The following is a 27,338-nucleotide window of genomic DNA, read 5'->3' as shown; positions in this document are numbered from 1 at the left end:
CCCCAAAGCCACAAATGGAGGGGGAGTGGGGCTGTGGGAGATGGTCTGCGCTGGAGTCAATTTGTGGTTTGATTTTGCAGGTCAAATTCAGAGACATGAGGTGGGGTGAAAGGTCATTAAGCACATCTACACCCATATGCATAATCAACCCCATGCAGTATTTTGAGACAAGGGATTGGGGCTGACACAAAGAGTACATTAACCCTCAGCATTATTTCTTTAGATTATTGTAGTGGTTGGTCAGTGAAGCAATGCTAAAAAACATATAAAACACATTTTCTTTTTTAAAAACAGAGCGTCCAAAACATTTTATTTTACATGGTGAATCATCCCATCAAGTACAAAAGAGAATCTCTTCATGACTGCCACTTAAAACATTTTTTTATGGATTTTGTTCAAGTTTATCAAATGGGCCAAATTATGTGTTTTCATAAATAAATAAAACTATAACATATAACATAAATTGAAGGTGTTGAGGATAACCGGCTACCTATAAATAAAAAATGTAATATTATTTTTCCTTTCAAAATATTTAATACGCAGCGAAGAAAGGGCAATTTCACCTATTCTGATTTAAAAGAAAAATAGTTAAATATTTTCATGAACGTAGCTGCTGGTTCTATGAGAAAAATAAATGTTTCTACGACTCTAAAAATCTGTATTTAACATTTCTCGTTAGTTGTAATATACAAGTTTTACAAAAAGTGGATGACACACATGGGGTTACAAAAACAAAAACTGAAAGCTACATCATATCTCAACTCAAAACAAATTTAGATTACAAGTTTAGTTTTTAAGCATAACCTTGACTCAACCACACCCTTCTACAAAACTTAAAATGACACGTTACAAAAAATGTTCCCAAATATGCTAAAAATGCAGCTATAAAATGTTCATACAAACCCAGTTGTACAAAGACTTTTTAGTTTGACCCTTTCAACAGCACATCACCCCAGACAGACCACAAAATAAATTGAGAGATGCTGAGAGGAAGTCTTATTATCCAATTACTTAACCGTGCACTGAGGGCCAGTTCTTCCGAGCTGAGACAGACATGAGCCAATCTGTCAAATTTAATGAAACACTTTGGAAGAGGCAGAGCTTCTGATAAGAGCAGGGCTTGTCCATGACCTCACGTTCTTCATTTGATAGCCAAAAGCCTGTCTGTGAGGTCTGCTTTGCAATTGTTCAGGTTGATCTTGTAGGATAACTAAGCAGTAGGCTACAGTGATGGGACTATACAAATTCTCACCAAAGAAAGCACATATTTGCAAACATAGGACACACTTGAATGTGTTTTTGTTTACAAAAGTCAGACAGAGCTGTTCACTGTTGCTTTCTAGGATCTCATGTCATATACCACTACAAACCGTAGCACATTTAGAAATGCCGACGACTTTAACATCCAGCCATCACAAGTTTAGGATAATCCCTTGTGTCTACCCATTTAAAGAGATCTATATTTGGTCTTGAATAATGAATACACAATAATCACGTCATCTTACTAAAACCATGATGATGAACTAATCAATATTCAGCAGTGCTCCCACAGAGCAGTGTATATCTGAAGAATAAATGTAGATGTGATGACAGTAAAGGAAGAACAACTGTACGATGTAGAAAAACTACAAATTCTGCCTGAGTAAAACATGATTAAAGTCTGCTGCTGCCACGTTACTGAGACGTTACTGAATGCCATTTCTCATGGAGAGTGAAAGATCTGGATTCTTGACTTCAGATGCAAAGGAGAGTGGTTGAAAACTCCAAGCAAGGTGCTGCATGGGGCTGGCAGTTGGTCCAGTTGGTCAGAGCTGTAAATTTGACACCCATTCAGACTTTGTCGTCAGCATTTCCAACTCCCAAGAAATGAGACGTTTCAGTCACATTCAAACCATGGGGCTGGTTTAAGCCATAGATTTTGAGTGGACTAAGAGACTGCTGATGGTAGTTTGTTGTTATGAGACCTACAGAAACAGGCAGAGAGAGAATGAGGGACCGTTTGGATCATTTGGTAGTTCCTTTTTTATTAAAAGCTTTACATTATGACAAAATATGCACTAGAGATACAAAAGAAAATAAAAACAAACATTTGTTGAATGCCAGTGGGTCAGACCAAAGACCGAGCAGCCATGTTGGTGAAATGTGATGTAAATGTACGCAATGTCCAACCAACCTGCACTGTATTTACATTTAGAAGTTAATCTGAACTAGAATCGACACTTGCCCTCAAATCAGGAAAGCTACACTAGATTTTCTCTCTATCTTTACAAATGTTACCATTATTTCTTTAAGAAAATAAAAATAGTCCTTCACAAAAGAAATATGCACATAAAATATAATACATGAAAGGAGCCAATAAAAGAGGCATACTTAAAACGGCTAGGAAATGAGGTAAAATGTTCTACCGCAGCCTGTTGTGCCTAATAAAACAAATCAATTATGAGTAATTCATAGATGTCTTTGACATAATCAATACTCTTACATGTTTTAATGTAACAAACATAATATCAGTCATCTTTCAAAGTAAGAAAATACTTAGTCTTGAATGAATTTGTGTTACCAACATGGCTGCCATTATTGAACAGTAGAATTTTTATTTTTTGCTTTGACTGATAAAAAAGATCACACCCTGAGTGTGGCATGACCTATGCACTTGCTCCTAGATTTGGGGGCTGTTTGACAGAAATAAAACAGCCACATCCGGGATAACAAATTAGTCTGTTTTAAGATTGACCCCAGGCACCTAGGAGTTTAGACATCACAATCTGCAAAAGAGGAAACAGAGAATGGATGGAGTCAATACATGCAGGTGAAGCACTGCACTAGGAGGATGCAAAGTACACGCTCACAGCATTTCAAAATACAAGCAAACAAAAGGTGGACATGCTACAACTACACTAGCACCTGCAGCAAAGAGATCTGAAAGGCAGTTATTTTTAAAAGAAATGTAGTAGTGACACCATTCAAATAAAAAGCCAAAACATTTACAATTACAAATAAATATACTTTAAATGAGTAAAGAACAGATGTTTTGTGGATGAGACAAGGAGAGACTACAAAGTTGAAATTGAAGTACAAAATTAACATAGAAGATGATTAACCCATTGTTATGCCTCACCTGCTAGCTTTAAATCCTTTGAGCTTTTGGACAAAGAAGGTCTCCAGGATCTCAGCACACTGGTAAAAGGGTGAGTCACTGGGATTGTAATAGCGACAGTTGTCAAATATTTTGGTCATGTCTGCTACAAACTCTGTCAGCTTGATATACTCGTGTTTCTGCAACTTCAACTCCATCGTGGAAAGATCTGGGAACAAAGAGACAGTAAGGGGCAATGCACATACAATATTATACAAATACTACTAAACACACTGAATCCTAGTCTTTCAACACCACACATGCAGAGGTCAATCCATCAAGCTCCCAAATAATACTGCTCCACATATCTACATAAATGCTTTACTAATTGTAGTGCATGTGGTTGACAGAGATTAAATTATGTTTCATGAGTACATGTTTTATCACTTCTAAAAAACTGCAAAAATCCATTAATCCTGCCAGATTTAACCTCTTTCTGCTCAGCTTTCCAAATTCTGACCAATGTCATTCCTGAGGACAGAGTCTTCATATCCTTTTGGATTAATCAACACAATTAACTGGGAGCACACTGGATGTCAAGAATTCCAATCATTTTTTGCCTTTTAGTCAATGCAAAAAACACAAATGCAAACCTTGTGTTTGACAACAAATTAAAATATAGTGCTAAAATACCATGAACACATTGTCCTTCTCAGATGCTTATTTTGATGAAGATGGCTCATGCCGTCACTACAAAAATGCAGTAGCGACACTAGCCCTGTTAAGCAGCTTACCTTTCCAAAAGTAGCTGTAATGTACGGCTGCTGGTGGGCTGCACTTAAAGCAAACATATCTGACTCAAAGCCCACACCCAGCTAGCATGTGCTGTGCAAACCTCACGGCCAATATCAAAGACCTCCTTATTCTCTCTCATCAGATTTCATCCCCAAAGCCTTCAAAACTACCCACGGGCCAAATACTCATTTAATTTGTGAGAACCAAAAAGGTCTTTTTCTTGGGGTGGAGGGGCGAGTGCAAGACTAGAGTTTCCAGGCTCTGCCCAAAAGGAGTGGAGTGGTCTTTCCACAGGATGCCCAGCAGAGGCCAGAGCAGCTTATTAGCAGTTTGTTTGTGTGGAAGTTCAAAACAGCTTCTGTTGACGCAAGTCGCATTTACATGGTTGCTTTGATCCGAGTTGGAGGGCTCCACTGGCTGCCAGCTACCTTTTGAAGTTTAAGATATAAAGACTGATTTTTATGTCAACTACTAAAACGAATTTGTACAGGTAGGTCAGAGTCAAAAGTGGGTCACTGGGAGGTTGAATACACTCTCAATGCTTGCTTTGTTAGATTAAATACTTAGATTGCCTCAACTTGACAAACTATTTGGTCTTTATTTTCAGTTGCTTCCTTATGGTCACTTACCCATTGGTTCTTTAATAACCCTGTAGTAGTCTGGAGCATCATTGGTGTCCACTGGCTCCAGAAATGGCCAAGCCATTTTATGAGCCTGTAGGATGAGGAGGGAGAGAGAGAGAAAGAGAGACACGTCAAAAATCTGGAACCAGAAAAGAAAAACAAACAGGACAGAGAAAATGACAGTGGAAGCAGGTGGGTCAACACAGATGTCCTCCTCGAATTCGTCAGCTTGAGTCTCTTTAAAAAACCCACATGAAGAAAACATGGAGAGGTGAAGGGAGGAGGAGTGGAAGCTAGAAGAAAAAAAACAGGAGTAGGCAATTGTCCAAGTGCTGCTCTGGGGAACCAAACCCATCAGATAAGCCACACACAGAGGACTTTGTTTGCCCGTTATACAATGTCATACAGGAAAGCAAAAGTAAAACCCCTGCTTACTGTGGTTGCAAAATAAACTACTGTTTAACAACTATGGGACATTCCTTACAGTAAAATGATGTAAATGATAGTATAATATGGACAGACAAATTTGGATGATATAAACAAACTAGAGCTTTAAATCCATAGAAACAGATGCACTTTGGTTACTGGATTCTCTTTTACATTAAAACTTCATCCAAGAGTAAACACACACACAGAAAACACTGATTTCACACAAGTTAAATCCCTAGTAACAAATAGCTGGGCACTTCAGTGCCCTTTGCTTAAGAGTTAGTTTTATGTTGAGTTATCGAAATGTCCAGAGAAGAGCACTAAAAACTAAAAATAAAATATGTAATATAATATTTATTGTAGCACTATTATCATACACACAAGTTTCAGGCAATTACAAGCCATGTATCAGTTTTGTATGATGTAATTAGTATAAAAGTCAGCACTACAGCAGACAGTAAAGATTTGACTGTTCTGTATACAAACAGTTTATACATATTTCCTTTGGAGTGGACATTCCTTTTAGAGCCCAACCGATATGGATTTTGTTGTGGCCGATATGAAACCGATATAATGGAAATTGGAGCTGCCGATGGCCGATATAATCACCGATATATTTAGTGATGTAAAAATTCACTGTAAATCTTGAATTGATTAAAAAACTTAGGTTTGGCTCTAGTGGATTCTAAATTGGGTTTATTTAGGCAACATTAATTGTTATTTTGACTCTTTACATCATATTTACATACAGTAGATTGGCCTAATGGCATTTTTGCATCACATTCTAGCTACTAGTGATGAGTATTCCAGGTTTTTTTTTTTTTTTGGAGAACCGGCTCTTTTGGCTCGGCTCACTAAAGCAGCTGGCTCTTTCGGCTCCCAAGCGACTCTTGAGATTGTTTTGTTGCAAGCAGGACTAAACTAGAACTGAACCAGGACTGAGTGTCGGGACTCGGTTTCTATCTCTCTCCTGCACTCGAGCCCAAGATTAGTCCTGGTTTATTAATTTTATGCTGAACTGCAGCCAAATATGCACTTTTTTAAAATCCTATGCACACGCAGATTTCTGAAAGTTTCGTTTTCAGCCGCTGCTGCTGTCAAACTACGGGTCTACATGCGGCATGAAGAGAAAAAGTGAGAAAAAGAGAAAACACGGCTCCCAATAAGAAGCAGGCTCCTGTTGTTCGCTCTAAGCCGCTTCGCTCGCGACCGACCCATAACTCCCAGCTAGTAAACTATCGCTATTAGCCTTTAGCCGTAAATGCGGTAGTTAATTATATGCATAAATGTGGATCATTCACACGTCTATTCACAGCTCATTTACATATCAATGCAGGTCCAGTAACAAATATATGGCCAATATAGTCACTTTACAATAGACCAATAGAAAACAGACTGTTTATGTGCGGAAGCTACAGCAGCTAACTGCTAAAGTCGATGTATTTCCAACACTCACCGCTCTCACAGGCTCCTCCTCACATCACAAGTCTGCACTAATAAATGTCCTTTTAATCCAGACTCAAACCGATTGTCCGAAAAAGAAATAATCTCAGTGTTGCGCACCGCTGCGGGTGTAAACAAACACACGCGAGTGAAGTGACGTCACTCTGGTGGTGTGTTCAGGAACAGTACGGACACAGACAAATTACACCGCAGATAAATACTGATGCAGAGCCACATATTAGTAAATTGGATTAAATGAACATAATGTAGAGAGTCTAAGCTTTATAACGAGGTACAACATGCCCACGTGAAATATCGGCCCATATCAGCAAGCATATCGGCCGATAGCCGATATGTCTCCAGGTGCCCATATTGGCCGATAATATCGACCTGCCGATATATCGGTCGGGCTCTAATTCCTTTACACAATCAACTATATCCAATATGCCCACAAATGGCATATAGGTCACATGTCTGACATGAACCATCCTCAGAACACTGTTAACATTATACTAATCACGCACTAATTATATTCTTTTACCTGTAAGGAGCGAAGGATTCTTCTCAGGCCCTCATAGTCCTTGTCCGTGAGGGGCGTAAAAACAGTCATGGCGTCCTCTGTCGACTGACACTGTGGACAAACGTATTCATCTATGTGGTTGGCCTCACTTTGCAGGATTCCCACACAGCGACCATGGTACCAGTTTTGACAACGATCACAGCCAATATAGAACCTGGAGGTGAGATCAAATTAGATTTCCAAAAATGAAGTATACATTTAAACAAGCATATCAGAAAATTCTGTGTCTTACTGTGACTCATCGTAAGGTGTCTGGCAGATGCAAAAGAGCTCTTGTGTGCTGCTCTCCTGGCCCCGCTTACACTCCACACAAATGTAGTCATCCATTTTCTTTGCTTCCTTTTCCGTGATTCCCACACAGTCGCCATGGTACCAGTTTGTACACAAGTCACAGCCAATATAGAACCTGAAAGGAGGACAGAAACACTTGGTAAGTACGGGCCTAAGCAGGTAAACAGTGGATGGCCAGTTGGTTCCAGGACATAACATACACATCTTAAAGTGTATGATACATGGTGTACTAGAGTCTAGACAATACTGGATTATTTGTTTTGTACATTTGGAATGTCAAGTAAACTGCATTTGAGAAAGATGAATAGAAAGAACCTCAGTGTCATCCTTCTGCATTTTTGTTAAATTTTATAGCGTTTTCTCTTTTTGTGCAATGCTTGAGCTAAATTATTATCCGATTACTGTTAGCAGGAAAATCAAAATACGATTTTTTGTCAATATCACCTACACCTAAACATACTCAAGGAAGCTCTGCATGCATTTTAGGACATACTTGGTCTCGTCATAGGGAGTCTTGCAGACGCAGTAGAGCTTAATATCCTTCTTGTTCTCTTTGGTGCTTGTAGTTGAAATCATCTTCTTCTTCTTGGACTTGGAGTCCCTGTCCTCATCTCGTTTCCTCTTGTGTGCGGCACTGGTGGTGGCGAGGTGGTGCTGGGCCAGAGCCTGCTGCTGGGCAGCAGCGGCGGCTCGAGCGGCCTGTTGAGCAGCGGCCTGGGCTTTCTCTTGCTGCATCCGCAACAAGTCCTTTTTCAGCTCCTCCTGAAATCATTGTAGACATGAGGCAATGAGTAATCTATTTCTGTAGTAGCGGATATTTTAAATGAAAGGTTTAGTCTTAAAATCTAAGTTTTAGATATCGACCGTATGAGTGTGCTATGCATCTGTTTTTACATTGAGGTATAGTTATAGTAGGTTTAGTTATTGTTGTTGTAACCCAAGCCATCTTACGTCATCATTTTCTAAGTTTAGGTATTGTGACATTGGCAAACAATATTACAGGCCTTCACATAGCATATTTCATGCTCTTATGATAGATGTACATTTATGTCAATAACACATTTATTTATTTATTATATTATATATATATATATATATATATATATGTATATATATATATATATATATATATATATATATATATATATGATATATATATATATATATATATATATATATATATATGTATATATATATATATATATATATATATATATATATATATATATATATATATATATATATATATGATATATATATATATATATATATATATATATATATATATATATATATATATATATATATGTATATATATATATATATATATATATATATATATGTATATATATATATATATATATATATATATATATATATATATATATATATATATGTTTTGTTTTGTTTTTTTATTTAATTTTTTTTGCAATTTGTTCACTTCTAAATGTACTTGAATTTATTTCAACATTGTTCTCAAATATCATGCTATGTTCAAATATCAAGACAATCATGTGTCATCGCCTTTACCTGGGCCTCCAGCTGAAGCTCCTTGTCGAGAAGGGCCCGCTTCTTGAGGATCTCCATTTTGAGGCTCTCTTTGTGTCGATATAGGAGTGTGGACAGTTTACTGGCATTGGCCAGTCTTCTCTTTGCCTCTACCACCTCCTCTTTTTTCCTCTTCTTCGCTGCTTGTCTTTCATCTTTATCTATCCGGTCCAGGATGAACTTCATTACCTGGTTGCACACAATCATTCTGGACAGAAAGAGGTAAAAATACTCAGTGTATACATTCACATTCAAAAGTCCCTTAAAAGATACAACACCAAATACAGTATTTATTTTTCTTTCTTAAAATATCTGAAATATTAACAATTTCTATTGTGTCAGTCAGTCTTGACTATTATTTGCAACTGAACCATTTGATATGACATTCAAATTAACTTTAAAATTGTTATACATATACATTGGTAGCAATGCAAAAATGTGGAGCCCAGTAAAAATAAAGGCTTGAGATACATGGGGATTCAGATAAAAAAGGCTTTTGAAAAATAATGAATTAAAAGATAAAAGAGCAGGATGAAAAGGGAAGATCAGTGAGTAGAGAACATTATTAATCCAACAAAGCTGTAATGTTTCAGTGACTTTGACCTCTGACCACTGTAACAAAAAACCCGCATAAAAAGTAAGAAACCCATCTTCTAAATGGCTGTGCAATGAAAATGCAGTTTATTTCTGAAAAAGTTAACAACAGTGTCCCCACAGATGTGAGGCCTGTTTGAATGTCTGTCCGTGTTATTTGTAATGGGCACTGCTTCAGTAGTCAGGGAGTGGGTGAGAACAGTATGGATGAGCAGAGATAGGATAAGGCTGAGAGGCTCTTGTAAACAAGAAAAAAGGAGAAAAGGTTATCCATACATTTCCAGCAAAAATTGACATGCAGCAGTAACTGATGGTGAAGCAATTTCCAGAGGTCTGACCTGATATTCAAATACAGTTTTATTTAATTTGGATACAGGGTTCACTTCGCCAACATTCACAATTACAATTGAAAATGCTGTTTCTCCCTCAGCCCTGTTCAGCACAAGCAGTGAACAGTAAACACACACATCCATGACAGCTGAGGTCAGAAACCGGCCAAAGTCACCGAGGCGTGGCAAATGCGTGGCTCATTGTAAACAACCTATACACAGCAACAAAGTGGAGAACGACGAGGGAAATTAAAGTGTAAACACTGAAAGTCCATATTCCAGCTGTGATTTTTAAGAACACGAGATGCTCTGAAGGGGAAAATAGAAAAGACAGTTGACAGAAATGAAGGGAAAAGACAGCAGCAGACAGTGCATTACAGTCACAGTGGCCTGGGTTTGGCGTTTCAGGGAAGTGTGAATGGGCATAGTTGACATGATGTCTGTTTGTACGGACACTTGTCTGTTAGGGGCAGCAGTAGGTCAGAGCTGGACACGGGTTCAATTTAAGTATGTATGGATCACATGGACAGGCTGATCAGAAATTTTTAATAATACATTTGAAACATACTGGTTATTACATACAACTAAATCAGTATATTTTGAGGTTTTCATTTGTCAAAATTTGTTGCGTAGATTTTTACGTTTTAAGTGGGCCCACATATGCTTCATGTTTTGTTTTCCTCCTCACCCTGGAAAAGAACTATTTGAGCCACTCCCCTTGGACCAGAACCTCTCACCACAACAGTTTCGTCCCTTCTGTCGTTGGACTCATGAACAGTTTACTAGTCACTTTAAAAGCTTCCATGTACCTGCCGTATTCTCACATAACACCTGATATTGTGGCATCTTAGGTCTGACAGAAGAAAATCAGAGAACACTGTGAGCATGAACAAACGCCAGGTGAGGGAAGAGGGAAACAGGTCTCACATCTGTCATCTACTAGTGTAAAAAAAAATAAATAAAAAATCTATTTGAAACTGGTAGCTTTAATCAACTTAACAATTGACTATTTGCAGTGTTTTTGTTGTTCTGCCCATACTGTATATATTGTATTTATATTTAGTAGGGCTGGGCAAAAATGTTAAAAAATTATCGCATTAATCGCATGAGTTCGAGTGCGATTAATCACATGTTATAGACAAAACTGATTAATGAATTAAAAAAGTAGAGTATAGCGCACTTTTATTGGAAATGTAAATGAAAGAGCCATACATTTGTTGTGCAAACAGCATTTCTTTCAGAGGGGAACCCTCAGAACCTTCAAGGTATTCTGAATGCTCAAGAAAAAATATTGAATGAACTTTTGTACTACTAATAATTTTTTTCAATATTTTTTATTCAGTGAGTAATAAACACTACACTAGTAATAATGTCTAGATCATTGTTATAAACTTGGCCTGATATTTCTTGGGAAACAAAGGGTTAATATAATGTAATGGAAATGGACCAATTACAATTTTTCTTTCAATGGTATCTGGGTAAATCAGTGGCTCCCCCTGCAGCACTGAACTAAAGAAACAAGCTCAGCTCAGAGAGCATGGTCCAGCCAGAGCCGGAGCCCACGGCTGAACCGGCTCGAGGAGGCTCGGACACATTGCATCTCACGTGGTCAGAAAAAAGTTTAAAAAGTATAAAGAAAAGATGTCAAACTTAAAGAAATGCTCATGGTGGACTTTTTCAAAATCCAGTGAGAAAGCCAGTGAGAGACAGACATTTACAATTAAATAAATAAATAAATAATAAAAACTGCGTTAATGGCGTTAAAATAATTGTTGGCAATAATGACTTAATTAGTTAACGCAAAATTAACGTATTAACGTAATGACTAATATTTAGTCAAAGATTTTATTTTATTTTTTTTTTACCTTAATTTGAATGCATGCCCATATTTTTATTTTTATCACACACACACACATATACATATACATATATATATATATATATATATATATTACCATTATCATTATTATTTGTTTAATGTTTCAGAAAGCAGGAGATTGCTTCAACAGTGAGGTGCATTTTGTTTAGTAACAATGGCAATTTCAGATTCTGGGTTAAAATTCAGTAAGTGCATTTGAGTGCCTATTGGGTCACACTATGGTCATGCAGCTGCTGGTAGAAGCCTCCTTCTGTATCTCAAATTGTAATGTTGGACCAGATTCAAGAAGAGGTTTTGCTGTATAGGCTGTTGATTATACATTTCATATGGCACATTTCATTGCTTAAAAACACAACTAACCTCTGATTCTCCTCTCGCTCTGCTGGCGTCATGGTTTTCTTTTGCTTCAGATGTTCAATAACAGCATTTTGCTTCATAACCACCTAAAACAAGCAATAAATGAATTTGACATTGTATGTTAGAGCTAAATTAAATAGTGTACAATGTAACTTTTCTGGTGGAGGGTTCACCACCAGCCTGTTTCCATAGAGATGCTGTTGCCTGAAATGTTGCAAAGTATGGCTTAAAACTGATCTATGTCTGTTGGTGACAAGCAGGTAACACCATCAGGTCAAGTTACAGGCCAGGTCTGTGGAGGGATGACTCTGTTCACAGTAAGAATGCATGCATCAATCATTCTCTGCGACCGCTCCACCGCAGAAAGTTACATAGTGCACCTTTAAAACGATGGTTGGGAGCGAAATGAACTAAGCCCAAACCTGCTTCTGTATGATGTCGTTCTGATTGACAGCATTGAGGGCCTGTTCTCTTTTGGCCTCTGCCGCTTGCCGTTTCTTCTGCTGCTGCTGCTCTCTCAACTGTTGGATCCTCTGTAACTGCTCCTGCACCGAAGCTGCCTGAATCGTCACCACATTCCCAATCTGATCACAACAGGAATGGATTTTCATTTGTGGGGTTTCAAGGGGACTTTGAAAAATTATTGTTTAATAAATTGTCAGTGTTTCATGTTGTTTCATTACCTGTCCTCCCTGAGCTGATGTGGTCCCTGTCTGTTGTATCTGGATTGGAAGCTGAAGTTTGAAGTGCTGTGGCAGTGCACCACCACCCTGTTGAGCCTGCAACTGGGCCAAAACCTGCACAGAATCAAGGTCACATATCTAAGTCACGTATTTGCCTTGTTATAAATGTACTCTACATTGTATTCATATTTACAACGGTTTTATTCATGAGTGCGCTTGAGCCTACCTGTACCTGCTGCTGGAGCCCTGACACATTGATGAGCTGCGACGTTTGCTGAAGCTGTAACTGTGTGGTGCCTCCCTGGGTTTTGATCTGCAGTGACGTTGGGGACTGGATGGGCATCTGTGGGGGTACCTGCCCCTGGGGTGTGGCTGCTGATGGGGTGCTGGCTGAGGTCAGAGGAGAGGCACTGGCCTGCACTGGAGCAGCAGCCTGATGCGCCGGCTGGGCTGGGGTTTTTGAGGGGTTACCTGAAACACAGGTGTCTTAAGGAAAACAATAACAGATCTACAATCATACATTTTCGTTTTTTCTCTCCATACCTGTGCTTGATGTGGGTGTAAGACCTGAGACGATGGGAGTGAAGAGGAAGCGTTGCATTTGGCCATTGGGGAGTGTAGCCTGCATGAGCTGCTGCCCTGGGCCAGGGATCACAGTGACCCCTGGAGGAATGACCTGGAGCTGCCCCGTGGTTTGCCCCTGACCCTGGACCATCACTGTGAGGGGCTGAGTCCCACCCACACCAGCCTGTCGCTCTACACCTGCACCAGGCTGCTGCTGCTGCTGCTTCTGGAAGACACAATAATATAAAAAATATTTATTACATTGTTTTTTACAGTTGTCCAGTAATCCTAAATAAATATAGTTATTAAAAATGAATCAATGTAGTAAATGCCAGTGCTTCTAGACAATAGATGTTAGCAACTTTTTCCTAACCTGTGTGAGCTGTGCGAGTTGTGCCAGGCTAAGTTTGACTGGGCCTTGGGCTCGCGGTGTCCCGGGTGGTGTTTGTCCTGCTGTCTGTCCTGAGGTGGGACTGGCGGGCCCCTGTCCAGCCACTGTAGCTACAGCACTCACACCAGATACTGCAGTGGAAACAGCCTGGCCTCGAATGATCTGAGTTACTACCTGCTGTCCACCTTGACCTAGCAGAGGAAGATTACAAGTATTTCAATAAAAAAAAACTTTCAGAGACTATAATTGTAACTGCAAAGAAATCATCAATTATTGTTTACCTTGTTGAACCACAAGTGGTGTTCTAATTACAGTCTTCCCCATGGCACTAGACTGTTGGATTGGGGTGCGAATCACCGTCATTCCTGGGCGGATCTGACCTCCAGTTGTAAGGACCTAGAAAAGTAATAATTTTTACATAACAAGCAATGCTTTCTATTAAATAAATATAATTTATTACATAGTTATATATATATATATATATATATATATATATATATATATATATATATATATATATATATATATATATATATATATATATATATATATATATATATATATATATATATATAAATATACAAGAAATGCAGATGTGTGTACCTGCTGCTGGGACCCTGGTGTACTTGGTCTTATGCTGAGAGCTGTACCCCGAGGCTGCAAAGTGGTGTAGGTCTGTGCACTGCCTGCTGTACTGGACGGGATGATGCTCAACACCTTCTGCTGAACCACTCCTAGAAAATTAATTCAGAGGATTAAGTTCAGATCTCATTAGTTCACCCATCTTGTTGTGACTTTGGGAATTCTAAAAAGAAGACAGCTTACTTTCAAATATGAAAATACTAGGCCTAAAAGTGTGTAATACAATTAATGATATGAATCAATGGGTTATACTTGCTTTACATGGAATGGAAATGGTCAATGTTTTTTTTTTCCAAATTTCTAATTGAAAAGCTTTTGATTACAGCAAAAGTAAATATTAGCTGAGCAGGTAAACAAAATGTTCAAAAATTTGTTGGCTTCTCCCACATACTCGACATAGGTCTAATAAATAATGGATGAATTTATTACCTACTGTAACACAAACATGACAAAGTGAGCAATTCATATTTTTCACCTTCAAGAGCTCAAGTGAATCAAAATGCAGATTTTTGCTTCATCTCACTCTGTTGTATTCTTAACTGTGGTTTTTGACCGCAACCAAGTGGGTAAACCTAAACATCAAGGGTTTCCCTCTGCAAACAGACATGCTAGCCCAAGTCATAGGAGCTGCTGCTATGCGTACATTCGTATATATCAAACATTTGTTTCTATGGACTGGCTGTTTGCAGAGCTTGTAGTAGGCTGGGAGGTGCACTTTCATTCAGAAAGGGGAAAAGGGATCCCTCTATAGAGGACTACCTGTCTGGAAAGCAGACCTCAGAGTAAACTTGTTTTCTTACCCAACTTCCTTAAGCTCTTCCAAAATAAACAAAATGCCCAACAGTCACACTGGATAAATACACATGTCCGTTAAATAGCTACACTTGCCATGAACTTAGTTTCTCCTTCAAAGTGGCATCAAAGGTGAGTCACTAAAATGAGGTTTCAAACCTATACTTTATTCATTATTCATATTAACTAATTCAACATGCTTTGCACACACCAATGCAATGCCAGTTTTTAATTCCTCTTATTTCTTTTTATGTTTTCACAAAACAGGTCAGTAGACTACACAGCTCCTTTTTACTATAACCATCCATCCAAAAATACACATCTCTATTATAACCACGTCAACAGGACAAAACTAGACAATGTGTCACACCACATTTAGGAACATAAGATTCACCACATTGAACATGACAGACCCAATAGCCCAAACAAAGTAAAATTTAAAAGGAAATACTGACTATTAATAATGTCCATAGAAACAATGTATTTGACCATTTTAAACACTTAACCCTTTAAATCCTCAATCCTATAACATTTAATGAATTACCTCCTTGTGAACCTGGCACATTTACAGTGACAATCTTGCTGTTGGCAGGAAGTGGCAGCTTGGTAGATACAACCTTAGCACCACTTGGTGTTCCTGTTATTTGGAAGGTTTGCCCACCAGAAACAGTCACACTGGTATCAGTCCCTGAACCGAAATAAAGCACAAAAATATTATATATATTTTTATATATTATATATATATATATATATATATATATATATATATATATATATATATATATATATATATATATATATATATATATATATATATATATATATATATATATATATATATATAATAATAAAAATTCAAATATGATACAAAATCTAAACATTTTAGACGTGTACCTTGTGTAGTTTGACCTTGCTTGACCCACGTGGCAAATGACTGCTGAAAGTTCTTGCCCTGCTGGAATGTGACATTGCCAGCCATCTTTGTAGACAGAACCACTTTGGCGTTGGGGGTGCCTTGCCCTGACACTGTTCCAACTATCACTTTAGGCGTTGTGGCAGGGGTGGTGGGTGTCCCTGATGGAGTAACTGTGACTGTGCCAGGCTTCTGCTCAAGGCGTTTCTGTATTGTAGAAAGTTATTGTCAATGGTCAAATGGAGCTGAAAAACGAAACTAAACAACACCACAAATTTCAAGTTTATGACAGAGAAACAAATGCTCACCTTGGCCTGCTCTGCAGCTTGAGCTTTCTCCTTCTCAACTCTGTAGACAAATACAAAGAAAGTGTTATAGTATCTACTAGCAGTACTTTTAAGGTAGGTAAATGTTCTATGTAATTGCATAGGTGTATGTGAGATAATCAAATCAAATAATGACTAACAAAAAACAATTTAAATTTCACTTAAACTGATTGTAGGGTACAGTGTTTGACCTTTCAGAGAAGGCTCTGATCTCCCACAGGTCGAGCTCCTCCTCAGCCACCCAGGTCTCGATCACCACGGGGCCGGTCTGCTTGGCTGGCTCGGGTTTCTTGGGCCGCAAGGCACTGGAGCGCAGCCCCTTCCTCTGAGGCGTGTGGGTTTCTAGACATATATCAGTTTGTTTATTATACGAATGTACACATTGTTACTACAATCTATACAGTCTGATCAGATTAGATGTTGTACAAGGCTCACCCTTAGGTGTGTCAGGCACTCCGAGGGGACAGATGATTTTGCGGATGCAGTATTCTGAACGAATGCCATATGGTCCCACATCCCGCCTTTTGATGATCTCCGTAGTTGTGATTTCAGTGTCAGATTGTTCTGTTGCAATGAGTGGGGAAAGGGCTGGGTTGGTATGAGGTGATGAGGAGGAAAGCCCGAAAAATGGAGGAATACCACTCCAACAGATAAGGACTCGGTGTTTTGATTATACTTATACCAATATTTGTAAGAGCTCTTGATAAATGTATAAATTTATCAACCAATTTTGGTAATTGTAGTACTTGATACCCTGTCCTATTTTGAGTGGCAATTTTAAAATGAAAAATCTACCTGTGCGTGTTGTGCCCACTGCTGCAGATGGCTTGACTGCCATGTCATCCCACCTCAGAGAGGCCCAAAGGAGTCTCAGCATCAAGCTCACACCTGCCATGGACTTCACTGTCTGCAAGCGATACCTGAAAACATAAACAGGATTAAATTTAAAAAAGTTTGGATATTAGATTTATTGTGACAGGACAAATGTAATTTTACATGGGAAATAAATGCAACCTTCATCACTGACGATGAATAGAAATAAACCTCGCTCTAATTATTGTCGCGGAAAATAACTGAAAAAATTAGGTCAGAGTCTTCCATAGACACCTCCAGGAGTATGTTGTATGCAGAAATCATCTTCACGAGGAACCACAGACAGGAAAATATCCCTGGGCTGTAGGGTTGGACCATCACACAAAGTGAGCATCTTGACACTTCCTAAACCGCTGGATGAATCATGTCTGCTTTGGAAGTCTGAGGCCAGTCCTCGTGTGACCAGGACCAATGTAATAACACTCTTTGGAGCCAAAACCAAAACAGATCAGAGGAAATAACTACGAAATAACACAGCATGTGTGTGGACATGGGGATGCTGTAGAAGTACTTTATCGTAATTGCACAGAACCCATATAAATGACAAAATTCTGTCTAAATAACAAAGCTTGTGTATGAGATACCAAGTATATATTTGTATATACTCTGCACTATAATGGATTCACAATTTGGTGGAAAAGTTGAAGCCTTACCTCCAAGTGATGCCAAATGTAGGCCTTGGTGAAGGGTATGGCCAAATGTCTGGTGCTGGTTTAGCATTGTAGCTGAATAGTTGCACCTCACGAAATCCTCCACGTCTTGCCAGCACTTTCAGGTCATCAAATGGCAGCACAAAAATACTCTTGAGGTTACTCTTGGTCACAAACTTGCGGTAGGAGGGCAGTGCAGTATCGGAGCGTGTCTTTTTGGTGCGGGAAAATTTGAGAAGTCGGACGCGACTTCTTGTGGATGACCAATCTTCTTGACTCATGGTCACTGACAACTCCAATGTTTTACCGCTACAATCTGTTTTTGATTTAGATAAAGAAGCAGACACCAATGTATGTTCTTCTTTAGTGACCAAATCTGACTGTCCTGGTGTTTTGGTGACAGTTGTCTTGGTTGTGGTTGTGAGGGTGGACACTGTGCTGCCGTTTGTTGAGGAAGTGATTTGGTTTAAATTTGATCCAGTGACAGTAGTAGTAGATGAGACAACTGTTGTGGTGGTAGTGGATGTTGTGGTCACCTGTCTGAACAAAGCCTTAAGTGGTTCTGCAGTCTCACTGTTGCTATTGTTGTCCTCTGTAAAGTCGTCACTTAGACTGGACTCCTCAGCTGAAGGTATGGGAGAGGGGGGCATTCGGATTATTTTTACTGATGGTGTGCTGGTGTTTTCAATAGTGCTCTGATTATTAGGGCCAAGTGCATCTGTTTCCAGTCGAGTGATTTTAACTGGAGGACTATAGTCTGGATCAAACATTTTATTTTCAGCCTCGACCTTAGAGTTCTCATCTAAAGGGCCTAAAGCTCCGTTTAACACATGATTCGATTGAATGTCATCTTTTAACAAGCCAACAAGCCTATTTTCTTCATCATAATTTTCTAAGTTGTTCATTTTAGACTGCAGACTGTATATCCCATTATTTGAACACACTTCTGAATTACTTTCACCTCCTAATCCATCGTTACCATTCAACTGAGGCAGCGGAGAGGAAGGATCAGGGGTGCAAATGTCTTTTGGGCTGTCCTTTTCTAAAGGCTCCTCTGAGTCTTTACCATTTGGCTCTGAGTCAAATTGTTGTGAAGATTTGGGGGCTGATGATTTTTCTATGCACTTTTGGGCAAGAACCCTTAAACTACTAACAGATTCATGGTTTACACCCCCAGCTGTAGAGTTAACATTACATTCTTGTACTTCAAGTGTTTTAGCTTCTTCTGAAATTACTGAATTTGTTTGTTTTGAGTCCATAGTCATCATCATAGTCCTTTCAGAGTCTGACTCTGGATTCTGTGATACATTTGGATTTGATGGTGAATCGCCATCTATACTGCACCCATCAGCAGGTGCGGAGTCCAAAACAGGAGAAGAGACTGCATCGTCTGTGCTCACAGTCTCATCATTATCAATTTGTACAGTTGTGTTTTGTCTTACAGCTTTTCCATCCCCCAGATGTTTTTCTGGAGCCAGAGTCTGTGCTATAGCATGAGGCTTCAGTGGAGAGCGTGGTCGAACGGGGGTGCTCACAGAAGATGGTGCCGAGGCTGAGGACATTGCTGCCGGAGTTTGGGCTTTAGATCCAGATTCTTGTCGTCTTTGTTGCTCTTCAATATTGTGCTGCTTCACGCGGCGCTCTAGCAGAGAGTCCAGTTTAGAAGCCTTTACTTTCTTCTTGTAGGCGACCCGTGTCAGAAAGCCTTTACTGACGTCCACTACATCATAATTGAAAGGTTTCTCTAATGAATCCACAGACTCCTCCTTCACAGCGACTTGGTCCTTCACATCAATGGAGCCTAAGGGGAAAATACAATAAATTTAACCAAAATCACATATATTTTAATTAATCTCAAGCCTCTTTTAACAACTATAAAAATTAATGTCAGCCCTACCTTGGCATTGATTCAAAAGGGAACATGGAGGCTCAACCTCCATTTTTGTTGTGGAATCGTCTGATAAAATCCCCTCAGACTTTTCAGGTTCACTTTTGACTTCTTGTAATCGGTCTTCAGATTTCTCTTTTGACTCTGAACTTTCGGTAGAGATTGGATCACCCAGTTCAGATGTAGGACTGTTTTTTTCCTGATCTTCAGCTGCCGTTATACTTGGTCGACGACTCAAATCAAGTAATGTGCACTTCTTTCCCATTTTGGCATCTTTAGAAAACATCAAGCATTGATTTATAAATACAATTATTCTTATTTTAAATGTTTCTAGAAAAAAATCTATTAATAGATTTAAGTATCAGTACACTTTTATGTTATATATTATGATTAATCAACCAAATTAGTATAGCTCTCTTACAGAGCATAAGAACATGTTATTTTACATATGAATGACCTTCCAGCTCCTTTCTGTAGTTGGGGTTGGTGTTTCCAGGAAGTTTGGGCATCAAACGATGCACATATGTCCGACTGATCCAACTCCATCCTCCATAACCAGTAACGCGGTACTCCTCTCCCTTCTGTTTCCAAACCTTCACAAGAACCAAGCAGAAGGTTGGAGGTTATGTACTTCCTTTAACCTATACTACTGAATATAATGCAAAAACATGTACATATTTTTATGTAAAAATACCTGATGTTTGATTGGGAAAGTGTACTTGACCCAAGTGGCCTGTTGCAGTGTTTCTTCATCTTCCAGTTTCTTCTCCCTTTTCTTTACTTTTTCCTTCTCCTCTCTTTCCATGGATGTCATGCGATTCAACCTAAAAATTTGTTGCACTTTATGTAAATTATTTGCGAATAATCAGATGGAATATCAACATAAATATAAATTTTAAATTTTTAAATAAATGAATACAGATAGACTTAAATGTATGTTGAAATCAACCCTTGATCCAGGGTCAGTCGCTTACTTGAGAGCTCAGGGTTTATTTACACACATAAAGTAAAGAAAATCTGAACAATCCAGTCTTTAAGGTCCTGTTGCAGCAGGAAAGGTGGGTGGTAGAGGACTTGAAGTCTAAATATTATTGCTCACAGCTAGGGTGGGCTTTTTGATCTGATCTGGTTATGATCACTAGTATGTTATTGCTGAGCAAACCACAGAAAAGTAAATCCAATAATAAAAAAAAAAAGTTTAATTAAAAGTGTTTAAATGCTCAAATACGCAAAAAGATATTTAATTATGTGTGTACCTGGTGTGGCCGAGTGAGTCCTTCCAAATAGGTAGTAAAGCCACAGGTTTGATGGCACACTCCAAAATTGCCAAAGCCAGTGCAAACTCTCGAGCTTTGCTGCACATTTGAACTGCTTTGATCCAGTTGGTTCTGGCAAAATACAGATGAAAAAGTTGGAATTAGCAATAATTTCTTGCCAACTTTGCTTTGTAATTTATTTCCTGTACAGTATACCTATGTGAGGCCCAGTTGGGATGCATGAATGGAGAAGGGACATTGTTTTCCAGCTGAATGATAGTGAGTCTCAGTGTGGAAATAGTTAGACCCTTAAAGCCGTGTATGGATCCGTTCCATTTGAAATCCCCTGCAGGAGTCATGCAAAACTTGTGGGACAGATGCCGTCTCTTGTCATGGTCCTGAAGAGAAATAATTGAAGACTTTAAGACTATGAACTATTCTACCAAATTGATGATTGGACTTGTCATACCTCTCTGTGCTGGTGCTTGTTTAAAGAAAGTGCATTGGAGCTGTACTGGTTATGGTACACACGATATTTGCCCTCTTGACCAAGTTTGAAGAACTGGCAGAGAGTCCCCTTCATCACCACCTCTTTGCTACTCCGTGTGCTAATCCGGGTGATGTCGCCTTGTGCATTCACAACAAGTACCTGTGAATTATATCATTAAAAAAACATTTAGTAATACAGCATTTTAAAAAAAACAAACTACTTACTAATAACCTTTTATGTTTTAAGATATAAAATGAAAATTTTAAAATATGAAGAGATTTTTGTGGCTATAGAGTGAGGGATCACCTCTTTGCCCTCCTTGAAGCCCTTGTTAGCTTCATGAACAGCAGCAGCTACCTGTTGACTTTTTAGCTGACTCAGTTTGCTGTCAGGGTTCCTCAGCCGGGTCACCATACGAGTGGCTGAAGACTTCTTACTTCCTAAAGGTGTACCATCTCCTTTCACGTCTTTACTTTCCCCTAAAAACAAACAAAATTTATTCTGACATCTCCCATTATACAACAAGGTGCTGTTCCAAGTATGAGGTGTCTATGATTTTTTTTTCCTTGGATAGGTATAATGGGGCCAAGGACCAAATATAAGGTTTTGCATATAAATAATTCACTTTGCAAAAGATTTTCAATTAAATAACGTTTCATTATTGTGTTTTTAGAAGAGTAGACAGGATTGATCTCCCTTTCAAAATAGATACTTCTTACAAATTTCAGCACCCCACTGGTGGGCCCAATGCAATTCCTTGTTCTAAGGTCCATACCTGCTTCATCAAAGCTGGCAAGAGAGGACTGAGACGATTTGTCCGCTAGATCTGGAGGTTCTGGGACCCTGGGTGGAAAATCTGTGCTGCTGTTGCTGTTGTCTTCTCCAGGGTGCGAGGGCTGAGTGAGGCTAGGGAGGCCCTCTCCAGTGACAGGAGTAGACAGGAGAGGCGATGGGGTTTCTGGTGAAAAAAGGACATATGGCTTAATTATTGTAGTTGTGTACAGAAGCCTCTTGAAAGTTCTGTGGACACAGTGGGTAAAAGTGAATGGCACCGTTAGACTTTTGTAAAGCGACGCTCTAGCGCCCTCAGCTGATAAACCTTGGGAGACGCATGCACTTTTAATGACATACACCACACATGGGATTACTCACATAAATAACACATGTAATAATTAGCGATTAACAAAAAAAAAAGGCCTACTGGAATGGAGCATATGCTTGTAATATAAAGGGAGGCAAACAGCAATGAGTAATACAATAGGTGTAATATATAATAATTATTCAGGATATCATGCTTGATCATAATTACTCACAGCACTAAATGTAATAAAATAATAAAGACCATTGAATGCTCATAGAGTACTTATGGAGCCCAACTGCCCCAAACACCTGGAAGACTGCTCAGGTTATGAAAGTAAAGGTTTTTTTCTCCATATACAACATTAGAATATTAAGATGGCATTGTGGAGGCTAAACAGCTATGTTACAGCTAATTTCCATGGCACAAATACATTACCTAAAATTCTACTAAATGTCACTCTATACAGTTTTAGAAGTATATTCTATATTCTATAATGTGTCTGTTAGTTGTCCATTAGTTACCACATTGACTATAAGATAATCAGCCGCTTTCAAACTCTTTAAATTATTTCCCCCTTCCCATACATGGGAATAGTGAATTGGAATTTTACTCACTTACTTACCAGAACCTGAGAGGTGGACAGTATTGAGTTCCCTGGTCTGGCCAAATTAATACAAGGGCTTTTAATATCGCTTAATACTCAATGAAAAACATTTTAACCAGTGAATGATAATGACCCACAGCTACCTCCAGTTTTGGAACTGTTAATGTTCTCAGAGTCTGGTTTGGTCTGGTCTCCGCTCATCTGTTCCTCTATTGTCTCCTCCTTCAGATCCCTCTCCGGTCGACCCTCCTCAGTCTCTGGGTGATCCTGATCTATGTTCACGTCCTTTTTCTCCTGCTCCAGCCGCACTCTCAGTGCCTCGTCTGCTGCTCGTCTCTTCACCTCCTCCATCTCCTCCTCTTTCTTTAACCGCAGCTTCTCCAGGATCTCCTCTAATATGGAGACAGTAGGATAGGATAGGTTATGAGCAGTCTGTTGAAATTAATTGTTTGGGACATGAGCTGACAATTATCAAATATTGCACTACTACTTAAAAAAGGAGCTGTACCTGATTTTTCTTCTGTTCTTAAATGTAAAATACTGAGTTTGATCATTTTAAATAATCAAGATAGATTACTTACTTTTCCAACGTATTTCTAGCAATTGAGTTGGAATAAGTTTATAAGCGCTTGTCACAACTTTCAGAGGTTAGCTTTCAGAAGCCAGAGTGAAGACTACAAGAATGGTTTATAAATTAAATGCAATCTGCAGTACAGCAGACTTATTTTTATCCTAAGAGATATTTTTACAGTATATCTGCACCAGACAAAATTTGCCTTATTACATGAAAAAGAAAACTGGACACAGCCTCGTTAAAGTGCGTTTGGTTGTACTTGTGAATTGCTTCGTTCGATTAGACAGATTTTGCTGGAGCAAGTCTTCAAATGCTAAAATTTATAGGTTAAGGTACTAAAGTCACATAGCATGTAACAGGTAGATTGAGTCCACACACATGCAAACAGACGAGGCTCCCCTTACCGTTAGCAGCAGTGAGGTAACACTTGTTGCTACCACGGGCCTTGTTGGTCAAGTCCTCTGTGATGTCCATGTGTGCATGAACCTCATCTCGGATCTCCTCAATGGCAGCATACAAGTCTGCCTCCCAGTAATCCTTATCTAAGCAGTCAATGAGTTCAGCCAGCTGGACCTGGGACAGTTGAATCATAAAAATAATTATTTAAAAATTATATTGAGGAGAATGTCTTCTGGACAAATGCATAAGAGCCTTGTTCTTACCTTGGAGCTGTAGTACCAGATTGTTTTGTCTTGCTCGCTGTCCTCCTCTCTGGAAATAAAATATAATGTAAATTACATAACACTGGTTGCTCAACCGTAGAATAATTACTAAAGTAATGCCTGTATGGTAACACTGCTGATACAGTTTATGTTCCAGGGCAATTCCTTTAAATTTATAAAACAATATTTGAGAACTACAAGAGAGTCATAGGTCTTTCAAGGTTGCATGGTATGCATTTAGTATGAATAAAATAAAAATTTAAAATGTCTGAACTTACACTACAACTCGCCGATCCAAGAACCAGTATTTTCGGTGATGCCGATCAAAACCAATTGGCAGTTGTCGAATGAATGGTTTGGTCTTCTGCACCTCTGGGATGCAGTCTGCAACACCGGACACCTTATGGGCCACACAGACCTCGCACTGCCACTCATCTTCCGGCACCTCCTGCAACGGAGGCTTCACACACTCCAGGTGGTACACAGCCGAACAAGTCTCGCAGCAAAGCAGATCACCCAGACGATGGCACACTCTGCAATGGTCATCATATGCCACAACGCCTTCAGACATGAGCTCCTCACGAGCAATGTTGGTTGCCAAAAACTGGTCCACTAAAAACTGGAGAACTTTAATTTTACATTCCAGTGGCTCATATGGATATTCCTCATTGTCTAGGAAAGGCAGAACATGCCTGTACTCTGGGTCACTGTCACAGTAAGAGCGCACGACCTCTGGCCACGTCATGCCATCCACAAAATACAAAGTGGAGTTGACAGAGTCCTTCACGTCAGCAGGACCAAAAGTGGTGTTGGACGTGTCCTCCTCCCGGAGAATGGCTTTGAGCAGCGAGATGTGGGTCTCTGCAAGTAGCGTGCACTGCTCCTGGCTGGCCAGTGCTGCACAGAAGTCCTCCAAACGGAACGGAGAGAGACGCAGCACAGAGCCAAAGTTACGCAAAACCTCATAAACACCAATGATATCGAGCAGGTGTGACGAAGGGACCAGGAGGTCTTCAGAGGACTTGGGAAGACCCAAGGGAGGAACATCCTTCGCTTCCAATATTGGAGATCTTGGTCGCACAGGTCTGCTTCTTCTGCGGCCTGTAAACATTAAGAGAAATTTATGTGAGGATGATTGTGATAAAATCAATGAGCCTAATAGGTTTGTTATAACTGGTTAGTCACAAGCAGAAAACACAGATACAACTGGATGTATGCCATACTCAAAAAAGCATATCGAAACATATTTCTGTATTGTATTATGATGTAATGAATGAAATGATTTAACAAAATATATTTTTCTATTAATTATCAATGCAATTTGAAGCAATATGGGAAATTTAATAGTGACTTTCTTTAAAGATCAAATATGAATCTGACTAAAATTAGTGCATAACATTGGTAGTGTATACTATTACAATATTTATAAATCTGAAGATGTAACGTAATGAAATGTGCATTTAAATTAGTGATTGAAACCATTGACAGCTCACTCAGCCATCGCCGGCCAAGTGCAACAGCATATTCAGAACCAAAACAAAAATACGAATGAATGAAAGTGCAGCAAAGTAGCAAACATGGTCCGTGGCTTTTTCTTATGCTCGTAATCACTTATTTAGCAAAAGTTCACACGTGCGTGCACCAAAAAGGGCAAATAATGAAATAATTATATATAGGGTTTTCTATAGACATGCTGATTTAGCAAAAGTCAAAACACGAGAGCCGGTTGTAGCGTGGAGCAGATGAGCTGCCAGCGAGCACGGGGAGCACACAGTAAACAAAGGCCTATTTCTGAGTGCAAGCTCCATTTTGAACAATGCGGCTTGCTTTCAATTCAGGCCAGAAAATAAAATGCACACGTACAATTACTCTGCCTTTATCGCTAAACAAACCTACCCGGGGTGCTTCCATGTGTGCTGTGGCTCCTGAAACTACTCTCGGTGCAGTAGCTGGCATCATCCTCATCTGGTAGCTCCTCCAGATAGTCCGAGTCGTTTCCCAAGGCCTCTTCTTCCTCCAGATCAGAAGACGGGTTATCGTTCAAGAGCTCGTCTTCGTCAGATCTGTAGCTGAAATAATCCTCCTCATCCTCGCTGTTATCGTCGTAGACCACCTTGGTCTGAGGCCGTCTCACGCCTCCTCTGCTGCCGCGGCCGCCTCTCGACCCTCTGGCTCTCCCTCTGCTGCCTCTGCTCCGCGATGCCGCGCTGTGGGCTCCAACTTTCCTGCGGCCGCGGGACGAATTAAAGTTGTCTCGACCAGACACGTCTGTCTCTAACTCGGCCGAGCCTCCACCTGCAGCTCCTCGCCCTCGCCCCCGTCCCCGTCCTCTGCCTCTCCCCCGTCCTCTCATCCCTCTGGTTCGGCTGCCCCTCGAGCCGCGGACTGGCCCGGGTGAACCCTCCCGCATCTCGGCTTCAGGTTTGGGCGGCCTAGCTCTTCGCTCCCTCACTGCAGGAGAGAGCCTGCTCTGTTCCGCCTCAATTTCGGTGCTGTTATGGGCCACACACCAGAATAAAATGAGGAATAAACAAGAGAGAGGTCTGGCAGCAGAGGGGACCTTCCCCCGCCAAACCCTGGGCTCAGTCTCCGGGTGAAGAGCTTACACTGGACGCCCGGTGTCCCGCTCTGGGTCGCCAGTAGACGCCATTTTTCTCCAAGGCTCTCCGTTGAAAACACAGCAGGCCCCAGACCTGCGTGAAGTTAGCGTTTGTTAGGATTATCTTCACCGGATATACCACACGCACCGTCCAGAGTAAAGCAACCACATGGCGAAATTTGTTTGCTATTTTAACTTGGTAAATTTGCCATGTCCATGTATAAATGCAGGACATAACATATATTATCAGAATATATTAGGCTTGCTTTTCAATAAAATATCTGACCTGTCTGAACATGCCTTTATCCAGGATGTCTGCTGCAGCTTTGGCCCATATACGTCAGAATCACAGCATATTATTTTTGTGTAAAAATCTCTGATGGATGGTCAATATTTTACATTGTCG

At 39.7% G+C, this 27,338-nt stretch overlaps 1 protein-coding gene across 5 annotated transcripts; it reads right to left on the bottom strand.

Moving 5' to 3' along the window:
- Window positions 1-288: 288 nt before the first annotated feature.
- Window positions 289-27,025, bottom strand: LOC110166105 (nucleosome-remodeling factor subunit BPTF). Of its 5 annotated transcripts, none has more exons than XM_055158001.1 (35): window positions 26,230-27,025; window positions 24,612-25,434; window positions 24,334-24,382; window positions 24,076-24,244; window positions 23,241-23,489; window positions 22,188-22,370; window positions 21,719-21,891; window positions 21,392-21,571; window positions 21,139-21,320; window positions 20,923-21,054; window positions 20,361-20,490; window positions 20,124-20,259; window positions 19,676-19,939; window positions 17,782-19,579; window positions 17,051-17,175; window positions 16,691-16,819; window positions 16,447-16,597; window positions 16,238-16,277; window positions 15,911-16,136; window positions 15,561-15,704; window positions 14,186-14,316; window positions 13,864-13,978; window positions 13,565-13,773; window positions 13,171-13,417; window positions 12,860-13,098; window positions 12,628-12,741; window positions 12,367-12,528; window positions 11,948-12,030; window positions 8,768-8,993; window positions 7,731-7,999; window positions 7,179-7,352; window positions 6,908-7,100; window positions 4,501-4,585; window positions 3,119-3,305; window positions 289-1,964 (listed from the first exon to the last, which is right to left on the bottom strand). In XM_055158001.1, exons 1-35 carry the CDS (start codon window positions 26,741-26,743, stop codon window positions 1,928-1,930), a joined length of 8,268 nt encoding a protein of 2,755 aa, XP_055013976.1. In that variant the 5' UTR covers window positions 26,744-27,025; the 3' UTR covers window positions 289-1,927. The 5 variants fall into 5 exon arrangements, with proteins under 5 accessions (XP_055013976.1, XP_055013974.1, XP_055013975.1 ...); XM_055157999.1 differs by having other exon boundaries at window positions 12,854-13,098; window positions 26,230-27,024; XM_055158000.1 differs by having other exon boundaries at window positions 12,854-13,098; window positions 13,171-13,414; window positions 26,230-27,024.
- Window positions 27,026-27,338: the final 313 nt, after the last annotated feature.

The sequence above is a fragment of the Boleophthalmus pectinirostris genome, unplaced genomic scaffold (assembly GCF_026225935.1).
Source record: "Boleophthalmus pectinirostris isolate CB_2022bp ecotype Guang Dong unplaced genomic scaffold, ASM2622593v1 HiC_scaffold_22, whole genome shotgun sequence".
In the NCBI taxonomy this organism is placed as follows: Eukaryota; Metazoa; Chordata; class Actinopteri; order Gobiiformes; family Gobiidae; genus Boleophthalmus; species Boleophthalmus pectinirostris.
The sequence above is the reverse complement of the archived record's forward strand: the minus strand, read 5'-3'. Positions and strand labels throughout refer to the sequence as shown.

What these genes read in the sequence shown, in the direction of transcription:
- LOC110166105 (XM_055157999.1), bottom strand. Translation starts at nt 26,743, where the DNA reads ATGCGGGAGGGTTCACCCGGGCCAGTCCGCGGCTCGAGGGGCAGCCGA. An exon ending in AGTGGGCACAACACGCACAG is followed by an intron (nt 16,820 to 17,050) that starts GTAGATTTTTCA and finishes TCATTGCAACAG; the next exon opens with AACAATCTGACACTGAAATC. An exon ending in GGCTCCAGCAGCAGGTACAG is followed by an intron (nt 12,742 to 12,853) that starts GTAGGCTCAAGC and finishes GATTCTGTGCAG; the next exon opens with GTTTTGGCCCAGTTGCAGGC.